The sequence below is a fragment of the Eptesicus fuscus genome, chromosome 4, assembly GCF_027574615.1.
Source record: "Eptesicus fuscus isolate TK198812 chromosome 4, DD_ASM_mEF_20220401, whole genome shotgun sequence".
NCBI classification, from domain to species: Eukaryota; Metazoa; Chordata; class Mammalia; order Chiroptera; family Vespertilionidae; genus Eptesicus; species Eptesicus fuscus.
Window position 1 is genome coordinate 7,001,971 of NC_072476.1, and position 25,834 is coordinate 7,027,804.

A 25,834-nucleotide genomic window follows, 5' to 3' on the forward strand; every position below is an offset into this window, starting at 1 on the left:
GTATGATGTGCACTGACCACCAGAGGGCAGACACTCAACGCAGGAGCTGCCGAGCTGCAGTGACTTGGCAGCAGTGGTTCTTGGGTGACGCACCCCGGAACCAGAGAGGAGGGATCCTGATTCCTCACGAGGCCCCGCGATTCCACCTTTGGCCGTGGGTGGAATATTACTTTTAATTTAATTTCCTTTTAATGTGCACAAATCTGTGCACCAGGCCACTAGTTGTACATAAAAAACCCTAAAAACTCCACCAAAAACTCCTAGATTTAACTAATGAATTTGGCAATGTAGCAGGATACAAAATTAACACCCAGAAATTGATGGTATTTTTATACACCAATAATGAATTAGATGTTGAAAAAAGAGATAGAGGAAAATATAAACAAGTGGAAGAATATACCGTGTTCATGGACTGGTAGAATTAACATCATTAAAATATCCATACTACTCAAAGAAATCTACAGGTTAAATGCAATCCCTATTAAAATGCTAACACCATATTTCACAGATCTAGAACAAATACTCCAAAAATTTATAGGAAACCAAAAAAGACCCTGAATAGCCACAGCAATCTTGAGAAAGAAGAACAAAGTTGGAGGGATCACAATTCCAGATACTAAGTTATACTATAAAGCCACTGTAATCAAAACAGCCTGGTACTGGCACAAGAACAGGAATATAGATCAATGGAATAAAATAGAGACCCCAGAAATCAACCCAAGCCGTTACACTCAATTAATATTTGACAAAGGACACAAGAATATACAATGGAGGCAAGACAGTCTCTTCAATAAATGGTGTTAGGAAAATTGGATAAATACATGCAAAAAATATATATATATACCATACACAAGAATAAACTCAAAATGGGTAAAAGACTTAAATGTAAGCCGTGAAACCATAAAAATCCTAGAAGAAACCATAATCTCAGACATGTCTCGTAGCAATATGTTTGCGGATACATGTCCTAGGGCAAAGGAGAAAATAAACTAAGAAGAAAATAAATAAATGGGACTACATCAAAATAAAAAGCTTCTGCACAAAATGAAAAGGGAGAATATATTTGGCAATGATAAATCAGATAAAGTTTTAATATCCAAAATATATAAGGAACTCATACAACTTAACAAAAGGAAGATAACCAATCTAATTTAAAAATGGGCAAATGACCTAAAGAGACACTTCTCTAAAGCTAACATACAGATGGCCAAGAGACATATGAAAAAAATGCTCAAAGTCACTGATAATCAGAGAGAGGCAAATTAAAACGATTGTGAAGTATGACCTTACACCTGTCAGAATGGCTATAATCAACAAATCAACAGACAAGTGTTGGCGAGGATGTGGAGAAAAGGGAACCCTAGTACACTGCTGCTGGGAATGCAGACTGGTGCAGCCATTATGGAAAATAGTATGGAGTTTCCTCAAAAAATTAAGTAATATTAAGGAACTGCCATTAGACCCACGGGTCCCACTTCTAGGAATATATCCTAAGAAACCCGAAACACCTATTAGAAAGAATGTATGCACCCCTATGTTCATAGCAGCACAATTTACAATAGCTAAGATCTGGAAACAGCCCAAGTGCCCATCAATAGATGAGTCGATAAAAAAGCTGTGGTACATTTACACCAAGGACTACTACACAGCAGTAAAAAAGAAGGATCTCTTACCCGTTGGAGAGTAAGTATTTTTTTTATTGTCTAAAGTTTTACTTAAGTCTCCTTTTTCCCCAATTGACCCCCTCTCTCAGCCATTTCCACCCCGGGCAAGCCCCCACCGCCCCAGTGTCTGTGTCCATTGGTTATGCTAATATGCATGCATACAAGTCCTTTGGTTGCTCTCTAACACCCCTCCCCTCCCCTGCCATTTGTCTCTGGATCTATTCTTGTTCATCAAATTATGTTGATCATTATCTCCCACATATGAGTGAGATCATGTGATATTTATCTTTCTCCGACTGGCTTATTTTGCTTAGCATAATGCTCTCCAGTTCCATCCATGCTGTTGTGGAGAGTAAGTATTATGTTAAGCGAAATAAGCCAGTCAGAGAAAGATAAGTATCACATGATCTCACTCATATATAGAATCTAATGAACAAAATAAACTGATGAACAAAATAGATCCTGAGACATGGAAGCATGGAACAGACTGCGGAACCTCAGAGATAAGGCGGGGGAGGGTGGGTGGGTGGGAAGAGATCAAAGAACTTGCATGCATATATGCAAAACCCATGGACACGGACAATAGGGTGGTGAAGACCTGGGGTGGGCGGTTGGGGTGGGCTAGAAAGGGTCAACGGGGGAAGAAAGAGGATATATGTAATACTTTCAACAATAAAGATTTAATTTTAGAAAAAGTTCTCTCTGCTCCCCCACCCAACATATGAAGTGAAGCAGGGGCAGAATAATAGCAGTAAACATCCCCATTCAGAAAGAAAAATGGGAGACACACACAGTTATTGGTCCATAGTAATTCTAAAATCTTACTGGGCGAGGCTGCAAAGGCCCCCTCCCCCTCCCCTTTCCCCGGAAATGGGACTGCTTCCCGGAACTGGCTCTCCATGTGGCTGGTTTGCCTTAGAGTGGCCCATCCTTTCCTGTTTGGCCACAGTGGAGAAGACATTGGAGGCTATGCCTTTCTGAGGTAGCACAGCATTTCGGTGTCCTTGTTGCTCCTAGAAATTTGGGAGCACTCATGGTCATATTTAGTCTTGAACGCTCATGGTCATATTTCTCCCCATTGAGGCCTTTTTATCTGAATGTATGTGTTACATCCCTAGAAAAAGAATCCCAGGACTTTCCCTCCTGTGTGTTTTCATCTTGCTTCTTCATGGCCCCTGTTGCCCGCTGAGGTTGTCGGTACAACAAAACCAAGCTGACGGGACAGGAGCAGGCTGTTCTGCCGTTTTTCTAGACCGTTGAGTTGCGTATCACACTTGGGACTGATGACTCCACACTTGTCTAACTTGCCTGTGAGGTTCACGATTTTCCCAGCTCTGTGGTCATCAATAATGTCAAATTCACCAAAGTCTCCAGATGATGACTTTGGAGCACAGCCTAATAAGAACCAGATGTTTGCCTTTTCAGCATTGTTGATACTCTGTTGTTGTTTTTAACGTCTCACAAATTTGCATGTCATCCTTGCACAGGGGCCATGCTAACCTTCTCTGTATTGTTACAATTTTAGTGTATGTGCTGCCGAAGCAAGCACAATACCTATTTTTTTTATTATTTAAGGAACAGACATGTATTTTCTTGCCGTTCTGGAGCTAGAGGTCCAAGATCAAGGTGCTGGTAGAGTCAGCTTCCTCGATGTATCTGTCTTTGGTTTGCAGACTGTTGTCCTCATGGCCTCTCCATGTGTCTGTCCTCTGTTGGTGTGCACCTCTGGTTTCTCCTCATGTGTCCAAATTTTCTCTTCTTAGGACACCAGGCAGAGTGGATCGAGCACGATACTCTTGAGAGCATCAGCCAGGGCACCATTATGGTGGCTCGAGAGATGGTGGGAACAGCCACTCATGGTCTTTTAAAAATCCAAGCTAATGGCTTTCATAGAGGGTCGGAGGCTTCTTACCTGTTTGATTCCTGTCAGCCCAATGGGCCAACAGCTAAACTCACATTTCTTTTCAGACATTCCTCCTCTTATTTATTATTATTTTTAAATATACTTTTATTGATTTCAGGGAGAGAAACATCAATGAGAATCACCGATGGGCTGCCCCCTGCATGCTCCCTAATGGCAACTGAGCCTGCAACCCATTCTTGACCAGGAACGGTGACCTCCTGGTTCATGGGTCGATGACCCATCACTGAGCCACACTGGCCGGGCTGATTCGGAGGTTTTCATAAAGGGCATGAGAGCCATACCCTTGATATGGGCCTTGTCACAAAGATGAGTTTTAACCAAACTTTGTGGCTTCAGAGTCTTGTCAGTTTTATCTTTCACTGGTTAAAATGTGGATCATTTGCCTGGAGTTTCAACATTATCTTCCATTTCTACTTAAAAACTGGCCAATTATTTTGTGAGCCAACTCTTTATTACAGTAACTTATCAAATGTACCCAATAGCAACTAATGCATGCAACTAATATTCTCTTTCCCAAAGTTTTTGCCTAAGGCTCCAAGCTCATTTGGATAGAATTTATATTCTTAGTTATTTCCAGCTTATAGTTTAACTAATTGCTTCATCACTGCATAACACCCATCATCATTCTTCCAACTTCCAATGATAGTTTCCTCACCAGCCACTGTCCAGCTCCAAGATCAAAGTCACATAATTCAGGTTTATTTTTCATTGTAGCAGCACCCCACTTCTGGGAACTAGTTCTGTAACGGTTGGTTTAGACTCATGATGATGTGGTAACAACCAATCTCCAAGTATCAGTGGCTCACAGCAAAAGAAGTTCATTTCTTTTACATTACACGTCCTTTTACAGGTGGCTACAGTTCATCTTCATGGTATCTTAATTCTGGGTTCCAGGTTGAAGAAGTCTTGATCTGGCAATTGCCAGGCTCATGGCAGAGGGAAAAGAGAAGGGAAGCTACCAGACTACTCGTTGGTGCTTAAAGCTTCTATTTACATTTCTACTCACATCCAATTGGCCAAACCAAATCGGAGAGCCAAGCCTATTACAAGTGGGGCATGAATGTGAAGTTCTGTAGTGAGGGGCCCCACAGGAATGACAGTATGTATTTGGAATAATGCATCTACCACAGGGCTGTACCAGAAATGTCAGTCATTGAGTTCATCTACTCCTTCTTATACCCTCTGCTATAGCATCTTGTATCATATAACCTCACATATATCTTGGTTAAGGATGAAATCTTGACTCATTATAGAGACAAATTATAGGCAGGCCAATGTAGACAAATTATAGGCAGGCCAATGTAGCCTGACCTAGACCATCAGGTTCCTTTGGTTAGGCATTGAACCATAAAACACTGAATGAACGAGGCAGTTAGTAGAGAGAGATGCAGCTGAAAGCTCGTGATACAAGATGGATTTGGAGAAACCACAACTAACCAAGACCCTGATTTCTGAAAGTTGGGCTGACAGCAGCCAAGCCAGGATTTCGGTGCACACTGCTCTTATGGCCTCACTCAGGTCAGTATCCCTCAGGGACGAGGAGTACACAGGGAGCCTGTGAAACCTCCAGGGCATGTGTCCCTTTGTCTGGTAGGTCTGCTCAGACTTGCTGCTACCTGTTCAAAAACCTTCCATGGGTCCCCTAGTCCAAAGGAGAAGTTCAAGCTAATGAGCCTGGCATCCGAGACCTCAACCTAGCCATCTAGCCACCTCTTCCAGGAGGTTCTAGACCAGTGATGGGCAACCTTTTGAGCTTGGTGTGTCAAACTTCGCCAAAAAACTGAGCATAACTTGGGTAGTGTGTCACTTTGAGGAAAAAAACATTATTTTGCAAATGTTTCATCCTCAGGAGCAGCAAATGTTTCATCCTTGGCATGTGGCCGCGTGTCATCAGAAATGGCTACGCGTGCCGAAACCGGTTTGGCTCAGTGGATAGAGCATCGGCCTGCAGACTGAAAGGTCCCAGGTTCGATTCCGGTCAAGGGCATGTACCTTGGTTGCGGGCACATCCCCAGTAGGGGGTGTGCAAGAGGCAGCTGATAAATGTTTCTCTCTCATCGATGTTTCTGGCTCTCTGTCCCTCTCTCTTCCTCTCTGTAAAAAATCAATAAAATATATTTAAAAAAAAAAAAGAAATGGCTAAGCGTGTCAGTGCTGACACGCGTGTCATAGGTTCGCCATCACTGTTCTAGACAGTTTCCTGAGTGAGTCAGGTAAGCAGCCTTTTAGGGGTGGCGCTGTCCAGCACGGCCAGACAGAAGTCAGAGAGCACACGCGGATACCCGGCTGCACACATGTGGCATAATCTCTGCATGGGCCTGACGGTCTCTAGCAGGTCCCAGTCGATGTCACAGGCGGTGCCGTTTTGTTCTGAAGGCAGAACGGTGCGGGAGTAGAAGATGAAGAGGACAGGATTCTGCTGAGGATCAGGCTGCCGGGGAAGAGATGGAGAATCAGGGAAGCCCAGCGGCCCCGGTCCAAGTCGGTCTTCTGCTGGGGCAGAACCTGGCGGCCGGCAGCTGCTCCGTGGGGTGGACGGCAGATTGTTTGCACACGCTGAGAGCGAGCTCTTTCCCGTAGGTGTCTGAGTTACATCTGTACACAGGGTGCACCATCTCAAGCAAGACAAAGGCGTGGGTCCCCTCCCAGGCTCGCGCAGCTGCAAGTTCAGCAGCCAGGGAGCAGAACCCAGCCTGGCCTTCTCCTGTGAGTGCCTTCCCTGCCAGTCTCTCACAAACTCACGATCTTCTTTCCGCCTCTTTCGCAGGTTTGATCATGCCCCTTGCGCTCTGTGAACCAATCACTTTTGGGTGCGACCGTGGACCTGCTCTGAGGCCCCACCATATCAACATTCTCCCTCTAAAAATGCTGTTTAATACTGGGGTGCTCAGTCTGCCAGGACGACCTACAGACCAATCCCAGTGCTTCTCAGAACAGCATTTAGATCCACTAGCCGTTTTCCAGTCGCAGCCACATCTCAACCATCTGCATACACTCAGGGCCAAGTATACCCACTAGCACCTGGCACAGGCCAACCGCCGCTCCAGGGCCACCCCAAGGCGCCCCAGGATGCCCAGCCGTGGATGGAGGCAGTGAAAGCTGGGGCTGTGTATCTGGGGTCCAGTCCCGCCCTCTGGTCCCTCCCCCAGTCCAGGTCAAAGAGGCCTGGGACCACACCAAGGACATCACATCCAGCCCTTCCACAACTGGGGTCACCACAGCATCCACGTGTGTCCCCCACTCGGTGGCAGATACTGCGGCTGGACAGGTGGGGCAGCCAAGAGCCGCCTGTGGATCGAAGGTGGGATGGGGCAGGGCAGCCAGAACCCAGCCCTGAGATCCTGGGTGGGGTCAGGTGCTGCCTTAGCCCGAAAGCCAGGTGTCCGGAGACAGGTGCCACGCCCAGCTCCAAACACGAGGCACCTGCACTTGGAACGCAGAAATTTAGAGTTGGGGCCTGGAGCTCAAGTGCCTCATAAAAACCAGGCTCCTTGCCTCCTCTGCCTGCTTCAGCCACATGCCCCCTTAGAAACAGCATGTGCTGGTCCGGAGCCGCTGGCTCTCCAGCTGAACTCTCATGTAAAACGCAATGCTTTTTTCTGGGTACGGGTCTGGCCTGTGGGACTCTGCCTGGCAACCTCTCCTTAACTGGCTCCGCATTTAACTCCACTCAAATGGCAAATCTTCTGAGACAGGCCCTTCCCTGTCCACTGTATCCAAAGTAACAGCCTGTTACTCACAATGCCTCTTCTTGGTTGCCAATGCCCACCGATGACACCCCTCCCCCCCGCACACACATACATCTCACCTGTGTCCCAGCCTGGTCTGGCCCGCTGCTCAGGGCTAGGTACCCACAGTGGCCTTTCCCCAGCGACAGTACTGAGCCAGATGGGGGTGTCACCCTCCCGGCCGCACCTGTTCCTGTGGGAGGTGAAAGGCCAGCCTGCTGCAGTCACAGTGCCTGGAACAGTCTGGCTGAAGCCTGCCGAGGCCTGGCCTGGCAGCACGGCCGGGAGGTGGGAAGGCTGGACACGTGGAGGGCCTGGGCCAGCCTTTCCAGGAACACACATGCACGGGGGAGTCTCAACATTTTTTTTTTTAATTTCTTACAAAACCATGTGTCCCATCCAAACAGGACAGTGCAGGCCCTCGCCAGCCATTGTGGCCCAAGGGGGGAGGCCCCCAGGAACGAGTGGCTGCCAACCCCCGAAGAGCCATCCGCCCCCCTGCACGGGGCCAGTGTGAGGAAGGGGGTCCGGCCGCAGGGTCTGTGCTGCCCTGCCCCAGCTGCTGGCAGAGAAGGCACACCCTGGGTCCCTGGTGCTCTTAGTGCCTGCAAGGGAAGGAGGGAGAAGAGGGTCTGAGGGGAGGAGCCGAGGCTGGGGCCCGGGACGGGGCAGGCCAGGGACAGGCCCACAATATCTCACCGAGAACGCACGACGCTATCAGGTCGTCACTGTGATGGAAATGATGACCACCAGGATGAGGACAGAGATGGACACACAGATGGCAATCAGCACCTTTTTCTGCGGGAGAGGAGGGAGTCAGGGACACGCACTCGGGGGGGGGGGGGGGCACCCAGAGGAGGCTCACCTTCCGCGCCTTCCTCTGGTTCTCCAGGGCCCTCTTCACGTGCTCCTGTCCGCGTTCCACGTAGTCTGCTGAGCTCAGGATGTTCTTCTCAATCCGGTCGATCATCTCCCCCTGTCCGGAGGAGGTGGCCGTTCAGGCAGGTGGGACGAGTGGGCTGGGAGGACCCAGGCGTTCGCTCTGCCCACCCCAGCCCCAAACAACCAAAGGACATTCCTGGCAGAAAACACTGCCCTCACGAAGACATGGAGGCGGGACCACCTCTGACACAGTTCACACTCCTGAGGTAGCGCCCAGGCCCCTTGGATCACGTGGTGCCTTCTGCTCTGCCCCCTTGACCCACACAACCCTGATTCGCAGCGGTGTCTTGGAGCCAAGGGCCTTAAACAGTTCATAGCTTTTCACAGAGCATGAACTTTGGTCCCCTCACAAAACTGACTGAATTTGCCCATTCTTCTAGGCCTGTCTCCCACCAGCTGTGGCGCTCTTCCTATCCCGGCTTCCTCATGCATCACCAGCCTCCGGGGTCCGGCACTCCTGAATGAAACCCCTTCCCCACGACTCCCAGCTATAAAAGGGTGCTGGCTGCAGCACTAGTGGGTCAGCTCCTCCAGGACAAGGCTGGACGCTCGCCTCATCCCAGCAACCAGGGCCACAGCAAGAATAACGCTTCCCACCCCAACTTGTACAGATTTTAGGAGACAGGCCCTGGGCGGGGGGGGACTTTGACTACAGCTCTTAAAGGTATAAGGGTGTATTCTACTGGCGGAGGAGCCAGGGTTGGGGCCGTACTTGGGGTGGGGAATGTTATATATAGAAAAGTGGTCGTCTGGGTCGCTGTAGAGGTGGTTGCAACTCGGGGGCACAGCTAAGGATGGGAGTAAGGGCCAGCCTTGAGGGCATGGCCCAGAAGGGAGGGGAACAAAAGCCTGGGGGGGAGAGGCTAAGCGTGGCGGTGGGCTGACAGTTTCGGCTGGAGGTCTGGCTGAACATGGTCTCCTATCTGGGGTCTGGGTCAAGCTCAGCCGGCTCCCTGGGCTGCCCACCTGCATCTCCACCTCCGTAGCCAGAAAAGTGAAGATCTCATGAAGTTCACGAATACTGCGTTCAAGCTGCTGGATCTCACTGTGCCGGGCCGAGATCTCATTTAGGGCCTGCCGCGTCACCTGTGTGTCCTTCAATATCTGGGGAGTAGACAGGAGTGGAGGGACAGGTAACAGGGAAGGCAGCAGCAGGTCAGAAGTTCATGTCGATGTTTATGGCAGCCCCTGGGTCTAGCACTGGGCCAGGGCCCTGCTGACTGACTCCAGGCATGCAAATCCATTCCCTCCTGGGCCTCAGTATCCCCTCAATCCAAAAGGACCTGAGCTTGGAGAGGAAGGGAGGCCCAGCAGAGGGAGGCTGGCTGTGGCCACTCACGTTGGACACGAACACCTCGCTCTGCCCGCTGTCCAGCATCTGTTCGAGCTCCTCATCAGACACCATTCCGGCATTTGCTGTGAAGGAAAAGGCCAGGTTTAGAGCTGGGTCAGGCTCCCCTCCCTGTGGGCCAGGCACCACCACTCACTGATCTTCAGCTGCCTCCGAATCCGCTCCACATTCTTCTCCCGGTATTCGGACTGCATCGAGTTGCACTTGTTGATGAGCTCCACGAATTGCTGGGACAGGACCCCGTGCTACAGATGGAGAACACAGGCTGTGCCTCTCTGCGAGGACCCTTGCCCAGTCTGGGACTCAGGACCCCACCGGGACAGTGAGCAGACAGCATGAGCTGCTACAGGTGCCTGCTGCTTTACCCACACAGTTCAAGCTGAAGGCTCCCCTAGTCCCTCAAAGTAAAAGCCAAAGTCCTGACCAGGGCCTACATGACCGGCCTCTCCCCAATGTCCCCTCTGACCTTACCTCCTTCCACTGTCCCTCCCTTACTTCCTCCAACCACCGTGGGCTCCTTCCTCCTCCCTGAACAAAGCACGCCCCTGCCTTGGGCCTTGCGCTCACTGTTCCTTCGGCCTAGAATGCTCGTGCCTCACGAAGGCCTGGAAGTCTTTGCTCCAGTGTTCCTTTCAGAATGCAGTTTTCTCCGCTTGACTAAAATTGCAACCTACTTCTGCCAGCACTCTCGATCCCTCTTTCCCTGCACCTTTTTCCTTAATACATAACAATGTTCTAAAATAACGTACTTCTTTATTACGGTGATTGTCTGTCCCCGCTGGAATGTAAGCTCCGTGAGGATTGGGATCTTTGGGCTGCTGTAGCCCAAACAGCGAGCACTCGATATGTACTTGTTGACCGCTTGCTGAACACCAGCCTCACTGCTTACACTCGGGTGTGTGCTAGGAAAGCCTGGAGTTCAGTCTGTTGCCCAGGTTTACAGGTCCGGCTGGGCCCTCAGCCTCTTACGCTGATGACCACACAGGCTCCCCTTGAAATGCCCTCTCACCTTGTCCATTTCCCTGGTGCCTCAGTCCTTGGAGAACCTTCCTCAGAGACACAACTGCTCTCCTGGCTTCAGTGCACCCTTTCAAGATGCCCAAACTGCTCCACCTTCCATCTCGGCTCTGCTGAGCTCTGGGCCCACTCACTCCAACTCTGACCTCCAAGAACTCCAAACCCCTCCTCACTGGGCACCCAGTCAGATCACCTCCAATCTTCCTAAGATGTTGATTAAGTGACCTTCCCCCCAGGGAAGTTCCACTTCCTGACTTCCTGAATTCTGCCCACAGGGCAGAGGCTGTCCCGGCATCCGGGCAGGAAACCTCCGTCATTTATGACTGCCCCTGTTTCTTCCTTAGACAGAGCCATGAGCGAACAAGTCCTACGTCAGTAATGTCTTCCTCACCTATTCAAGCTTAACTTCCCACCTTGGCTCCTAGAAAGTACGTCTCCCATAGCTGAGCCCAGGTCGTATCTGGGGACTCAGCAACTTCTCATTGAATGAAGAAAAAGGCAGGGTGTTATAATGAATTGGGAATTCTTGATGTTGGGTGAGTCCTTTCTCTCTCTGAGCCTCAGTTTCCCCATTTGGAAAATCATTAGGTTGGACTTGATGATCTCCAAGTCCCTCCCCTCTTACTTCTATAAAACACTGGCTGAAATGTTCTAGTTCTGGGAATAACAAACCCACCTGCGTTTTCCTCATTCTTGTGTTGACTGAATTATAATTCTCATCAGCTTCTTCCTTCTGGGGCTCAATGGCTGTGGGAAGACACAAGGGCATTGTGGGGGATGGAGGGTGACCTGTGGCTTCTGAAAACTGTTTGGGGATCAGGGCACAGGGCCAGTGTCACACCCAAGTCACACAACAGAGAGATGCTTATCTCCATACGATTTTGGGGGGAAATATAGTTTATCATTAAATGACTAATTCTAAGTCTCTGACAGGGGAAAGCATATTTTTTCTTTGCAATACATCAGCTAATTCCCAGAAGGATGCAGAGGCCTCCTAACAAAACCCCAAATGCCTGCCCAAAGAATGCACACTGGGCGGTAAGAATTTTAGGAGTAAATGGTTTCATAGTAAATAAAAGAACCCGAGAGGCAGGCGTGTGCTGTGGAAAGTGCTATGGGCCGGAACACAGAGACGGAGATTCTAGACTGCTCTGTAACCTGGATCTATCACTGGGCTCTCAGGGCCACAAACTCCCCAGATATGTCAGGAGCTGGGCAGGACCAGAGGGAAGGATCTGTCTCAGGTCCCAGGAGCTCACCCTTTAGCTGCCCGCGGATCTCCCTCCCCAGCTGTTTGATCTCCTCGCGCAGGTTCTGCAGGTCCTGCTTCATGCCTGAAAAAAGAAAGCAGTTCCTACCTCAACAAACCTCCCTTGCCACCACCTGCGTGGAACTACAATACCCAAAATGCGTCTGGTGGAGCATGCGTTCTGCTCCCAGGTTTTCACTCACTATCCTCAGGAAGGGGCGTGGCCAGGATGGTGACCTGCTGTTTCTCCAACTCTCGGACTTTATTCTCCAGCTTGACAATAGTCTGCCGAATTGTCCGGACCTGGGGAGGGTGACCGAGAGGGCTGAAGGAGATACGAAGGTCCTCCAGACCGCGCTGCTCCCCGCGTCCTCCAGGCCCCTCGAGAATTCAGGCAGAGATCCCAGCCTCATACCTTCTGGAAGAACTCATCGTCCGGGCTCCCCAGCCGTGCCGTGCCCGGGTGTACCACCAGCGCGACCCGCTCCCTGTCCTCATCGTCCGAGCTGTCATCCCCCTGCTAGGGCCGAGGGGTCATTGGCATCACTTCCTTGCTGTGGTTCTCTCCCCGCAGGACTCACGGGCTTCCGGGTCTTTCCTTCCTAGCGCTCAGCCACCCCTCCCAGCCCCGAAGACCAGGAATCCTGCATCCCGGCCAGACCCCACCCCGTCCTCCCGTCCCAACCCTGCTGCCCGACTTCTCACCTGCCTCAGCTCTTGGGTCCTGTCCCGCATGGCGGCCCGAGCTCCCTCTCCCCGCACCTGAGCCCTGAGGGCCTCAAGATTCTAAGTTTGGAACTCCCGTACTGCCCTCACACCCTGACACTCCCCTCCGCCTTCACCCTGCGGACCCCCAGGCCCCCCACGAGCCGCCAGAGGCTCTGTCCCTGACACCATCCACAGTCAATGGGACGGTGCTACCCAGGGGACCTCCGGGGTTCCACAGGTTGGAATTCCCTTTTCTTTCCCCCCCCCTCCCGCTCCCGCAGCTTAGGCCCCACCCTCTTTTGGATGACTCGGGGCATGCGCACGGGGTTGCGTCTCCTTCCCGTGGGTGGGAAAGGAGGAGGTCGGAAGCTGCAGTGCCCCGACCGGAAGCAAAATTGCCAGGATGTGAGAGCCCACCCCCTTTACCGGAACTGTCTTCCCAAGGCAACCGTGTTGCCAAAAGGGGTGGAAATGCCTCATTTGTACGTAATCTGAGCGGCCCTGCATCTCACATCACCCCACGGTGCACCCCCGCGTCACGTGACTGGTCGGGTCCCAGTCTCCCAGACCACAGAACGTGACGTTTTGACTGTCACGTGCCCCCCCCCTCCTGTCAACCCTTCTCTGGAACACCCATGTCCCCACGACGTCCCTGGGCGCTCGAGCGGCGCCCCTCCAGCTCCCACGAGGCGGGGAGGGGGCGCTAACTAACTCCAGAGACCTTTGGAAGCAGTAGGTCGTAGGACCCTTGATGAATTCGGCTCTATTTCTTTTGGGTCCAGAGGCGTGGGCAGACTGAAGACTTAGACTTTGGAGCTGTCAGCATCATGGGACCTTGAAATTCAGGAAATAATAAGATCCAGCGTCAGAATTGCAGGATTTTGAAGGCAGAGAATCTGGGGGTGGGAAGTGACCTCACCCAAGCAGAAATCTCTTTTCCCCGCATCGTCCTGGCGCAGCCGGTGACGGCAGGTGGGCGGCTGGCGCCCTGCTTGAGCACTGCAGTCCCACCGCACTCACCACCTTGTGAGCCGCCAGACCGTTTCGGGTTAGCTCAGGCTGAGAAAAGTGTCTGGATTATATTGAGCAGTTTGCCTTGCACCTGGGTTACCCTCCAGAGCCCCCACATTCCACATGATAGTTGATTATAGTTGACCGTGAGCTCTTGAAGTCAGGGTATGATTGTCTTGTTTTTACCTGAGTCCCAGCACCTGGTTCCGTACCTAATGGGCCCTCAGTAAATATCTATGGACAGAATTACAGCCTTTCATGTGTCTGAAGATAAAGCTCATATTCCTTGGTTTTCTCTTTTAGGCTTCAGACTCTCACAGTGACACTTCTCTAACCCTGGCCCTCTAGACGTTCATTCAATAGTTATTAATTGGGCACTTACTATGGGATAGACACTGTTCTAGGAGCAGGAGATACATCAGGGCCTCACAAATAAAAACACCTTGCATTTGTGGAACTTACTCAATAGAAAGAGTCCTATAGCCACTGACTGAGTCCCAGCACACCTAGAATGAATATCAAGTCTCCTGGACCCCACAGCTCTTTGCAGGAAGCTTATACGAAGGTTCAAGCAGGGGGAGGAAAGACCCCTCGCTAGTACGCCCTGGTAAGAAAATCTAGATTCCTGTGACTGAGTTGTTGTGGCCTTCTGGAAAGTCACTTGTCCCTGGGCCTTGATCTCCCATCTATATAAAGAAAGATCATCTTTATGGGTATTCCCTGCTGTACAGTCCAATGATTATGAGTTTGGGAACTGTCCAATGCTGTCTTATCCTATATAAGGGGCTTTGATTCTTCTCCTCTTCCCTCTAGAACCCAGCTCGCCTGGGGGTCAGGAATGAGGATGCTGCCACTCTGATCAACACACAGGGGAAATGAGAGGTTGGAGGGGTTTCAGGAGGCCAAGCCTGTTCCGTGGGATCCCTTGGAGATCATGAGGAAGATTTCTCTGCTCGTGGGTCTTTCATGTCAACCTCTACCTCCATGTCTCCCTGTTCTCTCCCTCTCCCTCTCCCTCTCCCTCTCCCTCTCCTTCTCCCTCTCCCTCTCCCTCTCCCTCTTTCTCCCTCTCCCTCTCCCTCTCCCTCTCCCTCTCCCTCTCCCTCTCCCTCTCCCTCTCCCTCTCCATCTCCCTCTCCCTCTCCTTCTCCCTCTCCCTCTCCCTCTCCCTCTCCTTCTCCCTCTCCCTCTCCCTCTCCCTCTCCCTTCTTTCTCCCTCCTCCCTTCTCCCTCTCCCTTCTTTCTCCCTTCTCCCTCTCCCTTCTTTCTCCCTTCTCCCTCCTCCCTTCTCCCTCTCCCTTCTTTCTCCCTCCTCCCTTCTCCCTCTCCCTTCTTTCTCCCTTCTCCCTTCTCCCTTCTTTCTCCCTTCTCCCTTCTCCCTTCTCCCTTCTCCCTTCTTTCTCCCTTCTCCCTTCTCCCTCTCCCTCTCCCTCTCACTGTGTCTGTCTCAGACTGTCTTTCTGTGTGACACAGTGGAAGGGATTGTGGGCATCTGACTCCTAGTCCTGGGTGTGATCTTGAATAAGTCATTGCTCCTCTCTGGGACTCAGTTTCTCCATTGGACAGCGTGGTCAGGTCATTTCTGCCTTGCCTACGCTAAAAATGGAACAATATCAAGTGAGGTTAGGAAGGATATGGAAGGGTCTTGGGACATGTTGAGTGTTCTGCCTCTTCCGGCTTTTACTGCTGTGAGTTTAGCACTCTCTCAGCCCGGCCTCTCTCTGCTTCTCAGCCTTTGTTTGTTTGTTTTGTTTATTTTTCTCTATTGATTAAGGTATTACATATGTGTCCTTATCCCCCCCACCCCCACCCCAACCCCCACTTCTAAGCCTTTTAATTTTATTGTTGATCCTCATCCAAGGATATTTTTTCCATCACTTTCTAGAGAGAGTGGAAAGGAGGGAGAAGGGCAGGGAGAGAGACAAAGAAACATCGACATGAGAGAGACACACTGGTTGGCTGCCACCCACACGCGCCGCCTTCCGTGGCTGGGGAACCTGCAACTGGGATATGTTGCCCTTGACCGGGAATTGAGCCCATGACCCTGCGGTCTGCAGGGCAATGCTCTAACCACTGGGAAAACCAGCTAGGGCTGCTTCTCAGCCTTTAGACGACTCGCCTTCTTGGTCCTCTGCTGTGATTTGGAATTGTTGTTGCCTTTGTTAAATTGCCCAGGATGATGATATTCACCATTTTATTTGTGGTCTCTGGGTAGGATCGGGGAGCTTTGGGGTGGTGACTTACGGTCCCAGGAGGCTGGCTCAAAGGCACGAGGAGTGGTATGTGGAGGGATGGGGAGCAGGGGCCATCTAGAGAGAATGGTTCTGCGGATGGGGCTTTCCAGAGCTGAACCCTTGCCTTTGTTTCCTGGTCCCTTACTGCTCAGGCCCTTTGAGCAGCCTTGGAGTGGGTATTAAGCATATTGGGTCTTGGATGTGTGAGTATTGGTGGTGTATGCATATTTTTCTTTCAGTATAAAGGTCAGGCCCTACCTGATCCTGAGGCTTGGTAGCCTGCCCCGTCCCTTCCCCTTGTAGATCCATCCTGCAAACACTGGAGCTAGATGACCTGGCTTAGAATCCCAACTCGTTCACCTCCTGTATAATTCCATAAGGCAAGGTACTTAACCTTTCTATGCCTCAGTTTACTCACTTGAAAAATGGGAACAATAATAGTTCCAACTTCATAGGGCTGCTGTAAGGATTACATAAAGTGATATAAGTAAAGTGAATAGAACAGTGCTTGGTACTGTGCTATGTAAGTGTTTGCTGCTATTATATGACGGTATGATGATGACTGTTACTCTGAGGGTGTCAGCAGCCCCAGTGTCTCCGCCAGGGATCCCACTCTGCTGCTTGTCCCCCGCTTTCCACCTCCTAAACCCCACTGTGCACCAGGTCCTAGGCTAGTGGCCTTGCTAACTCCTGCGAATCTCTCATGCCTCCACTTGGATCTGACGCACCATGTATTTGGCTTATTTATTTTATATATTGTTTGTCTTTACCCCTCCTCTCCACCTACCAGAATGTAAACTCCATGAGGACAGGAATTCTCATCTGCATTACTCACTGCTGGGTCCCAAGCACCTACAACCATACCTGGCACACAGTAGCTGATCAATAACTATTCATAAGTGAATGAGATGATCCCTTTTTAAATTTTTATGTATTGATTTGGGAGAGAGAGAGAGAAACATTGATTTGTTGTTCCATTTATTTATGCATTCACTGGTTGATTCTCATACATGCCCTGACTAGAGAATGAACCCACAACCTTGGCATATCAGGATGATGCTCTAACCAACTAAGCTACTCAGCCAGGGCCAAATTACTTATTTTAAATATAAAATTTATATAGCATTTACTATGTACCAGGTGCCAAATAAGCACTTCATAAATATTTACTTATTTAATCTCCATACCAATTCGGTGAGATAGATAGAAACTGAAGCACAGAGATATTAAGTAACTTGCCCTAAGTTACACACTAGTAAGTGAGAGAGCTAGGATTTGAACCCAGAGAGGAAGCTCCAGAGTCTATGCTCTTAACCACTACACTAGGATCCAAGGGTAAAACTCATCAGAGGTGGCTCCCGGGGCTGCATCCACCTTTGGGGACTTGCTGCTACCTATTGATGCCCTGCTTTGGATCATCTGGGGTCGGAGGGGGCAGACTGCCTGAGTCTGAGCCTTCTTCCTTCCCACACCTTCAGTTGGGGCTGACAGCGGGGGGAGTTGTGGGTCCTTTTCTCTCTCATGGTTAGCTGTGTCCCCGGAGACAAAGATATTCATGCATGCCTCAGGTTAAAGGGCCTCTGTTCACCCCCAAATGTCTGTGAGGCTGTTTTTGTGCCAAGCTCCAAAGGCCACAGAGATGGAGCCCCAAGTCTTTTCTCATGATGTGCTTTGGGCCTGACCTTGATCACTTCCTAGAGCTTCACTGAGAACCTCTCCTCTTCGAACCCTACACCTATTCACATGGCTTTGCCTGACATCTATATGCTCCCAAACCCACGTCTCCAACTCACAATGTTCTCTTGAGTTCCAGACCCTGGAATCTACCTGCCCCCTAGACATTCTAGAGGTCCCATAGGCATCTTAAACTCAACGTGTCCCAAACAGGATGTATCCCTACCCGCCCCCCCCCCCCCCCCCCGCCCCAGACTTTCCTAAACCAGCTTCTGATTTTCCTGTTTCTTCACTATATGGGTGACATAAGGTTACCCATGCCATAACCTTGTTCTTAAACTTCACTCTAAAGGTGATGGATCAGCCTGGCCGGCATGGCTCAGTGATGGAACATCAACCTATGTATGAACCAAGAGGTCACAGTTCGATTCCTGGTCAGGGCACATGCCCGGATTGAGGACTTGATCCCCAGTGTGGGGCGTGCAGAAGGCAGCCAATCAATGATTCTTTCTCATCATTGATGTTTCTATCTCTCCCTCTCCCTTCCTCTCTGAAATCAATAAAAATTTATTTTAAAGAAGTAAAGGTGATAGATTACACAGTTGTCAGGATAAACTTCAAAAAATCCTAGAAGAAAATATGGGCAAAATCCTTCATAACTCTCGGAGTGAAGTAAAATTCAGAAGCTATAAATAACAGAATAATGTATTTGTCTACATGAAAAAAGTCTGCATGGTAAAAACATCAAAGCAAGATCGAAAGACAAACAACAAACTGGAAAAATATGTGCAATTCCTATTATATACAAAGTATTAATATCCCTACTAGTTCAAGAGCTTCCACATATTGATAAGAAAGACCAATAGTTAAATAAAGAATGCGAAAAACAGACAGATCACAAAAAAGTAAATGATAAGGATTTAAACACATGCGAATGTTCAACTTCATATATAATAAGAGAAATGAAAATTAAGATAATACTGAAATAACATTTTTTATTTCATTAGCAAAAATCTATGTTTGGTAAAACACTCTTTTGGTAAGACTGTGGCAGAAACAGTGACTTTTACCCATTGTTGGTAGAAATGCAAAATGATACAACCCAGATAATACTTATCAAAATTATAAATGCAGATACACTTTGAACCAGCAGTCCCATTTCTGAATCTATCTGAAAGGTTTTCCTGCTGTATCCGTGAGCTGCTGCTTCATAAGAAACCATCTCAGTACTCACTGGCATAAAACAGTGATTTATTTTTCCAGGTCCTAGGGATGGCCGGGTGGTTTTTCTGCTGGTCTTACCTTAGATGACAAGTGGTTGGGGGGCTGGCACCGCTGCTGGAGCTGGACGGCCCGTGACGGTCTCTCTCACACGCCCATGTCTGGGGCCTTAGCTCTGGTGGCCGGGTGGGATGGGATGTTGAGCCCCTCTCTCCGTGTGCTATTTCATCCGGGTTTCTTCATAGCACAGAGGCCTCAGGATTCCAAGAAGGTGAGAGTAGAAGCAGGGTCTCTTGAGACACTGCTCAGAAGTTACACATTACTTCTGCCATATTCTCTCTTTTTTTTTTTAATTAAAAAATTTTAATTCATTGATTTGAGAGAGAGAGATTTGTCATTCCACCCACCCATGCATTCATTGGTTGATTCTTATTTGTGCCCTGACCAGGGATCAAACTTGCAACGTTGGCGTGTCAGGAGGATGCTCTAAGCAACTGAGCTACCTGGCCAGGGCACTTCTGCCATATTCTATTAGTCAAAGCAAGTCACAAGTCCACACCAGCTGCACAGGGTGGATAAATAGAATTTTCACTCACATTATGAAAGGACATATATAGCAATGTTCTGCATTGAATATTATCCGCAATAGGTCAGAAACTTGTCCATCAGCAGGTATGCAGCTCTCAAAAAGGATGAGGGTGCTCATTATGTATAAATATGAAAGCGCTTCCAAATATGTTGTTAGCTAAATACCCGGGACCAAGGTGTAGAGTGAGTGTATCATGCTACTGTTATATAATTAAAGAGTGTGTATGTGTGTGTGTATTTGCTTGTATTGTCATAAAGAAATCCTGGAAGGTACATAAGAAACTAATAAAAGTGGTTCTCTATGGGTGGTTTGTGAGAACAAGGTGGCGAGTACAGTTGTTAGAGTAAGAATTTTCACTGTACAGTAATACTTGATATTATTTAGATTTTTTAAATATGTATTTTTATTGATTTCAGAGAGGAAAGGAGAGGGAGAAAGAGATAGAAACATCTTTGATGAGTGAGAATCATTGATAGGCTGCTTCCAGCATGCCCCCTACTGGGGATTGAGCCCGAAACCTGGGCACGTACCCTTGACTGGAATTGAACCTGGGACCCTTTCAGTCCGCAGGCCGACGCTCTATCCACTGAGCCAAACCAGCCAGGGATTATTTAGCTTTTTGAACCATGTTAAAGTATTGCCTATTTTGAGTAACTAAATCAAGGAAAGCTACCTTTGAATAAGTTTAAGCAAAGGAGTATGTCTTAATCAGCTCAGGCTGCTATAACAAAATACCGTAGACTTGGAGGCCTAAGCAACAAACATTTATTGCTCCCAGTTTTGGAGGCTGAGAAGTCCAAGGTCAAGGTGCCTGGAGATTCAGTTCTTGGTCAGGGCTTCTTCCTGGCTTGCAGGTGGCCGTCCTCTTCAGGTGGCAGAGAGAAAAGCGTTTGGTCTCTCTTCCTTTGCTTAGAAGGGCACTACTCCAATCAGGGGCTCTACCCTACTGTCCTCAACCAGCTCTAATCACCTCCCCAAAGCCCTACCTCCTGACACCATTACTTGGGGGTTAGGGCTTTGACATATGCATTGGGGGTGGGGGGTGGGGGACATTCAGCCCATCACGGAATGCTATGACCAGACTTTCGTTTTGTAAAGATCCCTGTGTGGCCGCGTACAGGGGCCCACCGATGGCTGTGACATGTGCACTACGCAAGACAGACACACGAGGGGCACCAATTACGTTGCAGACATCACCTATGTGAGTATTCATTGCAGCAATTACCTGACAGAGGGAGGGAGAGCGTCCTGGGGAAGGGACTCCTTTTTCTGTTTGCACAAGGACACAGTTAGGGTCGGCAGTCGCCCTGCCCTGCCGTGTGAAGGTTGATTTGGCAGATCAGTTCGAAATCACCTCAGGCCAAAAATAATGAGGTCTACACTGAGGCCTGGAGGTGGGTGGAATACCCGCTGAAGAGAGGGAGTCTGTCAGACACAGCTGCAGACTGGAAGTGCTGGTGAGGGAGTGGGAGGGTCCTAGGTCACTCCCGGGTCTCTGGCTCTGGCTGACCGTGGAGGCAAGTTTGTTGGAATAAGAGAAATATCTTAAAATAAATTGCTTTTTTAAATCACAGCAACAGACTTTTAGAAAATGTAAAAACATCATTTACAAAAGTATATAGTACCTAAGTAAGTCTTTTAAAGATAGGTTAATATCCTTTATGTGAAAAAAATTTTAAATTTTATAGAAAGACTTTAAAGAGGTCCTGAACAAATGGATAGATATACCATGTAAATGGATAGGAGACTCAATGTTGTAATGACTCAGTTCCCCCAAAATATATCTACAAAGCCAGTTCCATGTGTCTCTGCTGCCGGATGTTGACTGTTTTTTTGGTGGAGAGAAGGGCTGGGATGAGCCTCCTGGGCGGCAGATAACCAGTTCACCTGGAGAATGATTCAACAGCCCACCACTTCTGCCTGGAGTGGACCCCAGCTCCTGCCGTGAGCAACTTAAACTCTTTGTGCTTGAGTTTCCTTGTTTGTAAACGGAGATAATAGTAGTATCCTCAGATGGTCGTTTTGAAGATGAAATGAATTAATAGAAATAAAACATTTAAAACAGAGCTTGGTACATGATATGTACTATATGAGACTTCACTATTGCCCTTGCTAGGTGCCTCAGTTGGTTAGAACATTGTCCAATACGCCGAGGTTGCAGGTTTGGTCCCCGGTCAGGGCACCTAAGAAACAACTAATGCATGCATAAGTAAGTGGAACAACAAATTTATGCCCCCCCCTCCTTGCTCTCTAAAAAATAAAGAAGAGCTATTATTATCACTATTATTAATATTATATTCATGCTACAGGTTTATGATGATCTGAAAGGGGAGTGGAAATAGTAGGGGGCTGTGCTACTGAATTCCAGGGGCCTAAGGAACGAAACCTGAAAACGGGCTGTGAGGGCTGGGGAGCAGCAGGGGCACACACCAGAGTAACAGGGCCCGTGGCATCGGCTGCAGTTGAGATTTTCAAGTTACAAATGGCTCCCACGCTCATTTTCCCAGTAAACCCGCTCACACGGCGCCCGCAGGGTGCGGAATGTGGCCCATTTCACAGGTTTGTAGCTTAGGGCTTAGAGAAGCTAGGTGACTGGCTCCACGGAGCAGGTTGAGGTTGCTTTGCTCATCGCTGTGTCTCCAGCATCGAGCATAATCCTGGTGCAAAGAGTCGTCTCCTTAAATGCTAGTTAATGGGTGAACGGGTCAAATGGGTATTCGTTCTTCGGCTCCTGAGCACGGCAGGGTGGTGGGTCCTGTGCCAGGTGCCACGGGAGGCAGAGATGAATGAGGTGGGGTCCTGGAAGCTGAGGCTCTCGGAGTCCAGCCTGTTGCTAAGCTGTGTGTACATTTCTCCGCCCACAGCACTGAGGCTCTGAAGGGCAGCTGCTCTGGGAAGGAGCCCAAACCTGCTGCAGAAATAGAGCTTTGCAGTGAGGCGTCCCTGAGATTTGGGGGTGTTTCTTACACAGCACAGCCCAGCCTTAGCCTTGCCACCTGATAAACCCAGACTTGACTGAAAGTAAGACTGGCCAGAGGTGGTTGTGAAAACCGAGGTTTCTGGGCTCCATCCCAGATTCCTGAATGGAAATTCCCAGGGTGGAGGCCTGGCAGCCTGTATCTGCGGCACGCTTTCCCTCCAGCTTCGGGAGGGTCCAGGAACATCCCAGCAGCTGGACTCTGAAAGAAGGGTAGGCGGCGGGTTTGGAAATATGACAGGATAGGTGCTCCGGGATCAGGAACACGAGGAAGCACGTGGAAATGGGAAAATGCAGGGACTGGGATCGGGGAACGTGAGGATGGTGGTGTGGCCGAAAGTGGGGAGTCAAGTCAGAAAATCTGAGCCCTGGGGAACCGGGGAGGCAGGAACAGAGGCCGGCTTGGCTATGCTGATGCTTTAGAACGGCCACGCAGGCAGGAGGCTGTATAGGAGGTGGGTGTGTGGTCCCGGCATCCCACCTCATAGGGTTCTTGGGTGGACTTCAAGCGATCATGGATGCACTTAGCTCAAAATCACTGGACAACGAGGATTACCATCGTTGTTACATCGTGTGTCTGTGTCCGTCTTTAGAACGGCAGTCAGATTTGAATTGCACACCTTTCACTCATACATTCGTTTAACAAATATGTGTTTATTGAGCATCTACTGTGTGGCAGGTGCTATAGTGCCCCTGGAAAACCAGCAATGAGCAAAGCAAAGAGAATGCCTGTCTTCATGAAGCTTTCTCCTTGTCTTTATGCCTGGGTAAAGGCGTGAGGGCATATGGCATTCACTCACTCCGTCACTTAGATTTTCAGGGAACATCTACTTTGTGCCGGACCTTGTGTTGGTTGTCGGGGAGAAGCAGGCAGGAGTCGGGCCCAGTCTGGTCTAGTGGGGAAGCAGACTCAGCCCCCGCCTCATCACACTGTCTGCCTGGACTGCTGGCAGAGGTCGACCTGGGCTTTGAAAGTGACCATCAGAGAAGGGATAAGACAGTGTACCCAGCAGAGGAAATGGCACAGTGACAGGCTTGAGGTATTTGGGATCTGTGACTCTTTGGTGTGGTTAAGGCCTTGGGTTCGTGGCACAGGGAAGGAAGTAGTAGGAGAGATGAGGCGATGGTGGTGTGATTTCAAATGCCAGAGCAGCGACTGAGTGCAGTCAGGGGGCGGCGGGGGGCATGGAGTTATTGGTGCAGGGGTTGATATGATCACATTGGTTTGGGGGCGGTCACACTAGCAGCTGGGAGGAGATGTGGATGTGAAGGAAAGAGCCTGCAGGCGGGGAGACCAGAGAGGAGGCTCTCCCTCAGGCCCAGGGGAAAGCAGATGAGGGCCTGGACTGACCCACGGTGGTTGCATGGAGAGGACCTAGGAGGCGGCTCTGGATTCGGCCACTGAGGCAAAGCTGTAATGTTGTGGTTTCACAAGAATGGGCTTTGTCATCAGAGAATGCAAGTGAGACGCAGCTGAGTACCCTGCCCGGCCCTCCACGAGGCCAGGTGCCCAGACGCGCGCTAGGGAAGGCGCGGCCAGCACGGTTGGGGCGGTTCCGTCGAAGCCTTGGCCTCGCTCGCTAGCGCTGCGGATGTACTAGGATCACACCTTTTGTCTCTGTCCTCGGTGCCCAGCCCAGGGCTCAGGCACGCAACAGCTGCTGCCTCTGAGGAGCAGGATCTGGCTTGCGTATAGATGTCAATATTGTAGACATGCAGACACACAGCTGAACCTGGGGTGGTGAGAAGGTAAAGAAAGCAGATGAGATGGGGCCTGGGGAACCCCGCTGTGGGGGGGGGGGGGTTGTGGAAGAATGGAGGGGTCTGTGAGGAGGCTGAGAAACAACATCCAGAAGTGTGTGTGTGTGTGTGTGTGTGTGTGTGTGTGTGTGTGTGTTGTGGGGGGGTGGGCGGGGTAGAGGCAGGAGACAGGCTGGGAACCAAGGAGGGGAGGGTTTAAAGAAGAGCCCTGGCTGGTTTGACTCAGTGGATAGAGCGTCGGCCTGCAGACTGAAGGGTCCCAGGTTCAATTTCGGCCAAGGGCACATGCCTGGGTTGTGGGCTTGGTCCCCAGTAGGGGGTGTGCAGGAGGCAGCCAATCAATGATTCTCTCTCATTGATGTTTCTGTCTCTCTCTCCCTCTCCTTTCCTCTCTGAAATCAATAAAAATACATTTTAAAGAATAAAGAAAGAAAGAAGAGAGAAGTCATCAGGGTCATATGTCCCTGAAAGATCACGGAGGATAAGGCCTGACAGGTAGTCGATGGATTTGCTATCAAAGAGGTCACTGGTACTTGGCAAAAATAGGTTCAAGGCCTGTTGGGGGCCAAAGCCCCATTACAGGAGTACAGGGGTGAGGTCACGCTGCGACATGGAGATGGAGAGGAGAGGTGGGCACCGAGGAGACGGATGCAGGTACCTGGATGGTCAGGGGTATCAGAATTCCCCTCCCCATGTGAACGAATTTCCATTTTATCTTAAAGATAGGCCAGGAGGTCTGGTTAGGTAGTGAGCATCCTGTCCCTGGAGGTAGACAAGCAGAGCTCTGAGACTCCCTGCTGCCCAGGGACTCAGGCTTCCAGTGGGAAAGGCTGTGCAAAAAGATGATGCCCCTTGTCCTTCTCAGCTGGGCTCGGCTGATTCCTCACATCACAAAAGCCACCTAGAGGGTCAGGCTTGCTATTTCTAGTGTCCAGAGAGTCTCCTGCAGGGCCACACACTCACACACACTCACACACACACACTCACACTCACACACACACTCACACACACACACACACTCACACACACACACACACACACACACTCTCACACACACACACACTCACACACACACACTCACACACACACACTCACACACACACACACACACACTCACACACACACTCACACACACACACTCACACACTCACACACACACACACACTCACACACACACACTCACACACACACACACTCACACACACACACACACACACTCACACACTCACACACACACACACACTCACACTCACACACACACACTCACACACACACACTCACACACACACTCACACACACACACTCACACACACACACACTCACACACACACACACACACACACACACACACACACACACACACACACACTCACACACACACACACACACACACACACACACACACACACACACACACACACACTCACACACACACACACACACACACACACACTCACACACACACACACACACACTCACACACACACACACACACACACACACACTCACACACACACACACACACACACACACACACACACACACACACACACTCACACACAGAGGTGGTCGTGCACAGGCTCACACATACTCCCAGACACAAAACATAAAATCTACCCCCGGCGCCTGCTGTCAGGGATTCACAGCGCCGCTCCCCGGATTTTCATTCTCTTACCCCTTCTCGCTGCTGTCCCACCCCCGCCCCGCCCCGCCCCCAGCATCCCCAGCCTCCTGCACCTCCTCCGTCCTCTCCGCATCTCTCCGGCTCCCAGCTCTGCTCCCCC

At 50.0% G+C, this 25,834-nt stretch overlaps 1 protein-coding gene and 1 non-coding gene across 5 annotated transcripts; both read right to left on the reverse strand.

The window, feature by feature from the left end:
* Positions 1-3,106: 3,106 nt before the first annotated feature.
* Positions 3,107-3,213, reverse strand: LOC114226847 (U6 spliceosomal RNA). The gene has a single exon (XR_003612965.2). It is a non-coding gene; the product is annotated as a U6 spliceosomal RNA (small nuclear RNA).
* A 4,453-nt stretch (positions 3,214-7,666) lies between these two features.
* STX4 (syntaxin 4) lies at positions 7,667-12,856 on the reverse strand. 4 transcript variants are annotated; one of them, XM_054714196.1, is made up of 11 exons: positions 12,581-12,856; positions 12,291-12,392; positions 12,079-12,200; positions 11,886-11,960; positions 11,303-11,373; positions 9,746-9,854; positions 9,598-9,674; positions 9,225-9,362; positions 8,182-8,292; positions 8,016-8,114; positions 7,667-7,921 (listed from the first exon to the last, which is right to left on the reverse strand). In XM_054714196.1, the coding sequence occupies exons 2-10, from the start codon at positions 12,386-12,388 to the stop codon at positions 8,034-8,036; spliced, it is 882 nt and encodes a 293-aa protein (XP_054570171.1). In that variant the 5' UTR covers positions 12,389-12,392; positions 12,581-12,856; the 3' UTR covers positions 7,667-7,921; positions 8,016-8,033. The 4 variants fall into 4 exon arrangements, with proteins under 4 accessions (XP_054570171.1, XP_054570170.1, XP_008151019.1 ...); XM_054714195.1 differs by having other exon boundaries at positions 12,291-12,395; XM_008152797.3 differs by having other exon boundaries at positions 12,079-12,178; positions 12,581-12,855.
* Between the last annotated feature and the right edge of the window lie 12,978 nt (positions 12,857-25,834).